Source organism: Sesamum indicum, linkage group LG4 (genome assembly GCF_000512975.1).
Source record: "Sesamum indicum cultivar Zhongzhi No. 13 linkage group LG4, S_indicum_v1.0, whole genome shotgun sequence".
NCBI lineage: Eukaryota > Viridiplantae > Streptophyta > Magnoliopsida > Lamiales > Pedaliaceae > Sesamum > Sesamum indicum.
In genome coordinates, this window is record NC_026148.1 from 16,021,229 (window position 1) to 16,030,605 (window position 9,377).

The following is a 9,377-nucleotide window of genomic DNA, read 5'->3' on the forward strand; positions in this document are numbered from 1 at the left end:
GCGCCCTCCCTATCGGCGTATTCCGTTCTCCTCTGTTCGCCTGCTGACCCCTCCGCTCTGCTACCTATTTCTGCTGTTGTCTTTGGCTGTACCATTGACAGACATTTCCCCCACCCCTTCGACTATACAGCACGAAAAAGGAACAGAAGGGCAAAATCGGCAAGTGGCTACCAGAATGGCTCGCATATCTTGCTATACATGCTTATATTGCTAGCTCCTGTTTTCCGTTTCTAACTGTTTGGGGTTCTGAAATATTAGCTAGAGTTGATGGAACCAGTTTCTGAAATTTTCATGTCGGATCCACTTCTTTTTTTATCTTGGGTTCTTTGTGGAACCATTTTAGGTTCCTTCCTTTCCCTAATTTATTGTGATTTTCATCAAATCCGATCTAACTTATTTTGGGTTTGATTTGTCCGGTCTGCTAACCAAGTGCAATCTGATCTCCCGTCTCTCAACCATAGTTTCTAGTCTTTTCTGTGAAGTTGCTTTATTGAACATCCAGTCATTAAACCGTATGTTTGACTGCTAGTCTGCTAGATAATGATCATCTAATAGAAGCAGCTTTGTATAAGCACGGAAATTAATGTGCTACTTATCGAGATGTAAAAAAGGAAAAGTGAATTTATGCATGTACCCTTATTTTCCTGAGCCACTTTATTGTATTCTTATCTGAATGGTTTGATGTTTATATAGCTCTATCCGATATGAGATTTACTTGTATTTAGCAGTCATATCCAGTTATCCACTATGCATCATTGTTCTGTCCTATTGAAGTATTTTCTCTTACAATATGCTGGTGTTCAGGATTCATTTCTGTTGATTGATTTTGTCTTCAGTTCTGTTAATATCTGAATGATATAGATCTCTCATGCCATAGTCTTTCTCATTTCAGTGCCAATCCCCAGGCCAGTTTTGGATTACTGACCCCTCTCAAGCAAGACGAGCATCCTGAAAATAGGGCTACCGATCCAGAAACCATGGTAGTTGCTTGGAGCTCTAAAACTTTAATTGATGGATAGTTGAGCCAGTAATCCATGTTTTAACCGTTTATTATGTCTTCAAATTAAAGTTTCATTACGCCGAACGATTTGTTTTAAAGGATAATTCGTCCCAAAAGAAACTATTGTTGTTTTTTTTTTGTTTGGTTTAGATCATAATACCACAACTGAAAGTGATCACCAGTGGTAACTTCTAGAATTTATTTGATGAACATGCCCTTCTAATATGCAGGTTGATGCTGTTGATGTACATGCTGATCTCATGGATGGTGCACAGGCTCCTCGTACTCCTGGACTGGTGGATGAGCCAAATCTATCCAATGTCCAAGATGCTTCTGCGTGTGATGACCATCTGGAATCAGATTATCATTTACTTGAATCTACCATAAGGGAGAACACAAATAATGTTAATAGTGAGGGAAAACAAGAGGTGGACTGGTGTTCTCGAGATGATACAAGTTCTAATGCAGGACCTCATGGGCCACTCAAGGAGAATGGGGCGGGTGGCTTGGAAATGGAGGAAGAGAAGCCACAGGGAGAATCTCCTCTGAAAGCTGACATTGAGTTTGTTTTGTCAAAGGAAACTTCATCGGTATCTGAGCCCAGTATAAATTTAGCAGGTCAAGTTGAAGCCATGAAACCAGCTTCAGAATGCGCTAATGTATCAGAGGTTCTGCCACAGGAACATTCACCAACTATAGCTGTCAACGAAGCTAAGACTTTTCTGGCAGTTGATGAAACCTGTGATAATGATCAAGGTACAAATGAACTTAGCTTGGAAAAGAGTGCTTCTGAAACCTCTTGTTTGGTTAGCACTGGCCAGCAGGTTTGTGGTGGTGCATCAGCTAAAGATCTAGCACCAATTGGGGTTGAAGTTTCTGGCAGTGTGGGAGACACAAGTTATCAGCAGAAATCATGTCATGATGGATCAGAAGCAGCTTTAGAAAACCAGGTTGGATCTTCACTAGAGACTCCTGAAACTGTAGTTTGTCAGGAGACTACAGATTCGAGTGTATTGAACCTTGATGCTCATGACAAAGAGCCAGCTAGCGATTCTCTGGTTCTCCGGCCATGTAATTCCAACCTGGAACACCCTGATGTCGCAAAGCCTGGGTTTAGCAAGTCAACTCGTGCTGATGTAAAATCTGATTCTGCTGCCTTAGCCACTAATGAAAGGGAAGAGACAGCAACTCAAGGTTTGTTTATCAGACCTACATGCAACTTTGTTGATAAGGAGATCACAGAATGTAGCCAAATTGATCCATTCATACGCTTATGTCTTGTCAAATTCTTTTCCTATACAAATTTCTCTCTTTATTAAGGTACTTTTGAAGAAGATAAGAAAAGGTGCACTCTGCTTCCTGTTGCTAGTTGCATGCAACACAATCTTTTAGGTTTTAGTTTATTCAGGAGTTCATGTATTTTATTCCCAATTTTATTTGACGTCGCTAATTCAACACCTAACAACTAGAACCCTTGACAATTAATAATCAACAATAGTATTTCAGAACAGGTTTCGGTCTGATGTAGACAACAATATAACTCAGCATGGAAAAATGTGGATTGAACATGTTTGTAGCATGTGAAGTAAAACATGCTTTTCTAGAATTTTGGGGCTTCTTGTGAACGCATGAACTTAGTTTAGTTGTTAATGAAACAGATCCTATTTTATGTATCATAATAAAAATCCTTTTGTTGATATCGGAGGCCTTTATTTTATGGAGTGCATTTGTTTTATCAGGAGAAGCATGCTGCATACCAGTTGATTCAGAGCAAAATCTTAAGGAAAATCAAGTAAAAGAACATGTGGCAGGTGAAGATATTCAGGTGGCAACTAGTGAAGCTGATGGTCAAGTAAATAATACAAACTCACAGGATAGTTTGGTTGGCAACTTAAAAGAATCTGCTGAATCCGAGCTGCCTGCTCCTGAAAAACTGCTTTCAGTGCCAGAAGGCCACATGGATCTACATACAGACATTCTGGTAGAGGTTAGCCCTAAGGACTTTGATGTGCTTGATGAGGGTGATACTGGCAGCAAGACTGTTGCAGGCAGAAAGCGTACTTTTACTGAAAGTACACTAACGGAACAGAGTCTGAATTCAGTTGAATCCTCAAGGCAAGTCCGTGTTAAAAGAACCATAGGATCAGTTCCAGATGACGATGATTTGTTGTCTTCCATTTTAGGTATATCAGACTTCCTTTCCTGTTGTTCTATGAATGTGCTTCGGTGAGGAGGCATAGAAGTTAAAGATGTGCTTCACTTGCATTTCCCTTGAATGTTTTGTTATTTGATGAGAAATATTATTATCTCAGTTGGAAGAAAATCTTCACTTTTGAATGTAAAGCCAACACCTCCACTTTCTGAAGTGACGTCTACAAAACGTACCCGTACTGCTTCCCGTTCTGGTGCTCCGAAAAGAAAAGTGCTTATGGATGATACAATGGTTTTGCATGGCGAGTATGTTCTTCCTTGTACCACTGATAGGATTTTAGTTCTCTTTGTGCAATATATTCTATGTTTTTCATAAATTTCAACATTTTGCACGGCTGGATACATGCATTACCCTTTAGCAATTATGATGAAGTAATTTGTCCATACACTTTTTTCTGTTAATTTTGCTATGCTTTAGCAGCTTTCTTAGTTGCTTTCAAGTATATCTGGTTTCTCCACCTTCTCCTTGATAGCAAGCAATTGCTTGTTTGCCCATGTTACTCTATAATACTAAAATGTATGTTATTTCTGTTCCTTGATAGTACAATACGGCAACAGCTGACCAACACGGAGGATATACGCCGTGTTAGAAAGAAAGCTCCATGCACACTCCCTGAAATCTCTATGATTCAGAAACAACATATGGAAGACAACATTTTTCTTGAATCAATATTCACTGGTGAGTTTATAATGCCAATATTGTGCATGGGGATCTTCAATTAATTACATCTTTCTTGTGATAACACAAATTTGGGATTCTTGAGTGTTGCCACCTGTTATATGTCTGTATATATCAGTCTGGATTGTATATGCAGCTCCGCCAATGATTGACCTTGATATGTTGAGGATCATTTTAGTTCCAAATTTCTGTTTTGGCCTCAGAGATGTCCCATTTCGGAGCATCTCCACTGTCAAATGATGACCTGGTATAATGGTCAGAACTACATGCTATGGCATTAGGTTTCATAGAAATGAGCTGGCATTTGATTTAATGAAACATGATTTACATCCAATATTCCTTTATTTGAGAGAAATCATTTAGCTTAGCCATATTGTTTCTTTGGTCTTTCTTCTATTTCATTTAATTATTCTTTGTTGATTAAAGACACTGTTTCAGTGGAGGATGTATCCTTGATTCAATTTTTCATGCATTGTGGATTGGCATATTGTGTTGCAACAGGCACCATGTCAGGCGATTGCTTTATTCTTTTCCATTTGTTTTTACAGGCATGTCAGTTGAATTGGCATCTTTGCACGGCCAAGTGTACGATTTAAGTCGAATCAGGGTGTGCCAAAGTGATGTTTCTGTTGAAATTGTGAATGAACCGAGGATGCATTCGCAAAATGATGAAAATGGTATTTCCCTCGAAACTATAGTTGAACCAAACTTAGGTTCCGTGAATGACAAAAGTGGTGCTTCTGTTGAAACTCAGTCTGAATCGCATTTAGCTTCTTCAAATCATGGAAATCATGATATGAAAGATGATAAGCGACCTGGAAAGGCTAACGTAACAGAAGAAAGTCAGCAGGAGGTAAAGAATGAGCTTTTGATGGTTGGAAACAATGGGATAGCTGATCTCAGCAAGAATTCTCTGTTGGGCGAAAATAGGCTGGAAGAAGTCGACTGCACGAGTACAGAAGTTAATGTGAGTACAGAAGTTAATGTCAGTCAGGAGCAGATTAAGCCTACTAGTGATTTTGGGGCTGATGATTCACAGCAGGCACTTTCGCTGGATTTAGATGGAGTAGGAACCTGTCTAGGAAATGCTGGTACTGATAATCCTGCTGTTATTGCTGAAAGTGAGCTATTAGACTCCACTAGAAATGCTACCAGTGGTGTAGAAAATGCTTCAGCAGTAATGGTTCAGAGTACTTCTTTAAATGAATCTGTTGAGACAAATTCTTATGTGAATATGGATGCAACAGCTGTTGTTTCGGATCAGGAGACAGCTCTACCGTCAGTATCATTGGACTATGCAGATATGGATGACGGACAAGCAATTGTTAGAAATGAAATTACAGAGAAGTATGGTGATGCTAATGCGATTGGCGAAACTGAAGTTGGAGGAAGGGATGTTTTTCTTCCAGATGTGGCTCAAGATGCTGGTGTTGCTGAGCAGGTACCAACTACCAACCATGGAGGCCTGGAGTATAATAATGTTCAGACTGAAATTTATAATACTACATCTGAAGAACAGGGAGAAGTGGAAAATTTGTATCCAGCAATAGTAAGCATGCTGGAAGACAGCTCCACGAATAATGGTGAAAATCTAAAACATCCTGAAGGTTATCTACCCAACATGACGGATGCAGAAACTTCTGGTTTTGACCTGCATGATCAAGATGTAAGTCATTTTCTTGTTTATAGAACCTAACCGAATCTATCTGCCCCGGTTACATGTAGATTGGATAAAGCGAATGTTGGCCAACGAAAAGTGACATAAGAGTGAATAATTATTATATGTTGTTCGGTTACTTTACAAAAACATTCCTGAATAGGTCCTCATCTCAATGCTGATTGTTAGCTCTGCAAGTATTGCAGCTATTACACAATCCATGATCTTTGGGGCAATATAAGGGAGCGTACTGCCAATCCATTCTGAGAGATGTTGCTAAAGAAACACTTGTTAGATTTTGATAATAAGCTAAACCTTATAGTATTGGGCTATATAGTCTGAGACAAACATGTTTTCAGGCAAGTATTCCTTCTGGAATGCTTTTAAACTGGTAAATAAAATGCTCTTGAGTTCCCAACTAAATCTTTCAGTCTGGACATTAAGAACCTATTCTTTTCATGATTTTGGTCTGTGTTGCATCTATATGCTTCTAGATTTTAGACTGTTTTAAAACTTTCCTTTCTGTTTCTTAACTTTGATGAGTTTTTTAACTATTGTGTGCCTCTATGGTGCAGGAATTAAATTATCTGGCTGCTGGAAATGATACAGGTCTGCCTCTAACTTCTTGACTAGATCACCCTCTTGCCAACCTTAGAACATGAAAAATAAAAAAAGAACTAAAACAATTGACAAAATTATTCCAACAAGCCTTGTAGAGGAGAGGCCTTAGTTCAAATGCTAAAAAATGTTGTTTCATTTATTTACCGTATTTGAAGATTAGTTCTCCATTGAGGTTAGGTGTGTTAATTGAGGTCCATTCAGCTGTTGATCGTCAAGAAAGGGAACCATCCTTTGACAAAAGCTTGGTATCTCTAGACATATTGCCCACGAATGGTAGAAATGTGGTTAGCAAAACCAGAATACACTGAACTATCAATTATCAGCCAAACAATGAACCTTTTCGATATTTTGCTTGTCCAAATTATGGAAATTTATGAATTTGATAAAGCAGAATATAAAACTGAATTTACTTTAGTATTTCACTGAAATGCAAGTTTGAATTGCCACAGTTTGACTTCTACAAGCAGTTCAAAAGTATGAATCGTGAAATATGTTAATGTTTTAAAATTTTTATCCATGACAAACATACATGAACTTAATAATTTGAATTCCAATTGAAGCAATTGATCATTGTCTCAATGAATACAATACCTGTAATGTATTTTAATAGGAGTATTGAAACAGTTCAATAGCTGACTAAACATAAAATCCTATAAAGTAGGACTCCACGAGCAAACTGAATACTGGTTTTTGCTTGACGGAAAAACCAAGTACCTGGATTTCACTATTCATACAAGCCTTATATTTTGCTGTTCAGTTTTGGGCTGTACACGTGTGTCTACACACTACCTGTTGGACGCCTCCTAAAGTTACTATCTGGTGTTGGCTCAGCACAATCCTCAGCATGCTTAATTGTTGACTTTTCTTTTTTGTTGCTTTATCCATCTTGTTTGTACTGCAACTATCTCATCGATCTTTTGGGAAATTTAGGAAATTAATCACATCATACATTTGAGTTTAGTTGGTTATGGCTTATGGAATGCTATTGCTGTTTTATGTCTTTATGGGATTATGTAGGCTTGACTTATATGTCTTTGAGCTTTCAGAGTTTCTAAATGTTGACGACGATGAGCTAACTGAAATAGCTGATGATATGGCTGATGCTGAAGAGACAAAAAATACAGAGAACAGCGGGTGGTCTTCACGTACTAGGTATTTTTGCTGCAATTGGATAACTCTTTTATATTGTGTTGATGTCTCCTCGTGACAATGAGGGATTTCGTTCTTGTTATTTTCTCTGACTTTCTGCTTAGAATTTGGCCAAGGTTGATTTGTTGATTGTTACAATAAAAATCGCTGCCCATCTTCTGGGTCTTCTCCTTTATCCCTGCTTGTTTATGAAAATAGTTGGAAACATGCTAGAACACCCTTAAGATTTGATCCAAACAAACTCCAAAAAGTTTGTCATCTGAACATGTGTTTTAAATGCCTTCAAGGAAATATATATATATATATATATATATATTGGTCAAATTAGAGACAAAAAATTATCTCTATTTTATAATACTAATGAAATTCCTTATATATTATGAACTTTGATAATATCATCAGAGAGTTTATGCCTGCTAATTGCAAGCTTTTTATACTAATGTGTTGAGAATTAAGCAAGTCTTTCCTCCCGTCTAACTGACAAAGTGGATTTCTCTTTCTATTGTTTCAAAAAACTACATTCTACTTTTCCTGATGACACTTTTAGAAAATGAATGTCTTGATTAATTGTTTGATGATTTTATCATAACGAGTGATTGAAATTGGAGAAAAGGTTTTAAATTGTTTGGTTTGAATTTTTTATTGACCGGATCAGCATTAAGAACTAATTTCTGATTTCATTTAAACTCGTAGAGCTGTTTCCAAGTATCTACAATCTGCGTTTGCTAAAGAGGCAGAGTGCGGGAGGAAGTCTCTGTCTTTGGACAACCTCTTAACTGGTAAATCACGGAAGGAAGCATCTAGGATGTTTTTTGAAACATTGGTAAGTTCATACTGTTCTGTCCATGACAATAAAGCTTCATTACCTTTAGATCTCAGTCAGTGAATGATTGTCTGTTTGGACTGATAACCTTTACAATGATGCACTTTGCTTTCACTTGAACTGTCTTCTTGATTGGCCATTTTCGTCTTTGGGCATGATTGTTTGATCTGTGTGTTTGGTCGAAAAAATGTTGTCCAGGTCCTTAAAACAAGAGACTACATCCATGTAGAACAGCGGAATCCCTTTGACGACATCACCATAAAACCTCGAACCAGGCTGATGAAATCTGACTTCTAGTCTTCCGTTATAGGAGAAAGGGCCAAAACATATCCATGGAAGAATAGAGAAACACTGAGAATGCAGGCCATCAGGCTCATTTTGTGGTACTCAATTTTTAAACAAACTAGCTTAATTCTTTTGAAAGTAATGTTATCGAAGCTCATAGCTGGCTAATTAGGTTATCGTTACATGTGACCGTTAAACGGTTGTACAATAAACATGTTATTTGTATGTATATATAGGCTGTAATATCAGGGTTTCCATTTAGCAGTTGGAGCTGGTTCCCTTTGTTGTGCTGCCTGTCTTTTGAGTTCTTGATTCTTGTCAGTTCACTCTCAGTGAGTAGCAGATTCATATGATGAACTAACAGCAGTTTTAGTCATAAAAACTGTTTGTTTCAATGCACTCTAATAATGGGCTACCCTACAGCACATGCTTTGTTCTTGGAGCCGTGAAGAATCTGTAGTCGACAATTTCAATGTTTTATTTTTGTAGTTGAAGAAGAAATGTTTGTGGTTAGTGTTGGTTTTCTCACAACATCGTCCTCTTGTAATTACTGTTGCCTCCTCAACATAGGGAGCTGTTAGGATCGTATTTTAGGGAGTATTTGCGAAAACTTCTTATATAAAAGTGATTTTTATAGAAAAAATTAAAAGTTGCAATAGAATTACAAGTGGTTAGTGTATGTAGAAAAAGTAAAAAGCGGATAAAAGTTAAATTCGATAGTGTTTGGGAAAAATTAACTTTTAAAATAAATTTAATTAATTAAAGATTATTTTATCCTAATTTGTTAAAAAAATATTATTTTTTACTATACTTGTATTTGTTGTTGGCTAATAATAATTATTTTTTTTATAAAAAATAATAAATTTTATTTCGATCAGTATATTTCATATTTAATTTTTTGGTATATTAAAAAGTAAAATTTAATTTAATAATGCTCTAATTAAACAATATA

At 37.0% G+C, this 9,377-nt stretch overlaps 1 protein-coding gene across 1 annotated transcript in view; it reads left to right on the forward strand.

The window, feature by feature from the left end:
- Positions 1 to 8,863, forward strand: part of LOC105161188 (sister chromatid cohesion 1 protein 4) — a 13,550-nt gene extending 4,687 nt beyond the window's left edge. Inside the window, exons 6-15 of the mRNA XM_011078801.2 lie at positions 893 to 980; positions 1,231 to 2,194; positions 2,740 to 3,183; positions 3,313 to 3,457; positions 3,754 to 3,890; positions 4,439 to 5,556; positions 6,123 to 6,156; positions 7,215 to 7,320; positions 8,011 to 8,140; positions 8,339 to 8,863. Coding sequence (XP_011077103.1) covers positions 893 to 980; positions 1,231 to 2,194; positions 2,740 to 3,183; positions 3,313 to 3,457; positions 3,754 to 3,890; positions 4,439 to 5,556; positions 6,123 to 6,156; positions 7,215 to 7,320; positions 8,011 to 8,140; positions 8,339 to 8,437 — 3,265 coding nt within the window. The 3' untranslated portion in view covers positions 8,438 to 8,863. The remainder of the gene's footprint in view (positions 1 to 892; positions 981 to 1,230; positions 2,195 to 2,739; positions 3,184 to 3,312; positions 3,458 to 3,753; positions 3,891 to 4,438; positions 5,557 to 6,122; positions 6,157 to 7,214; positions 7,321 to 8,010; positions 8,141 to 8,338) is intronic.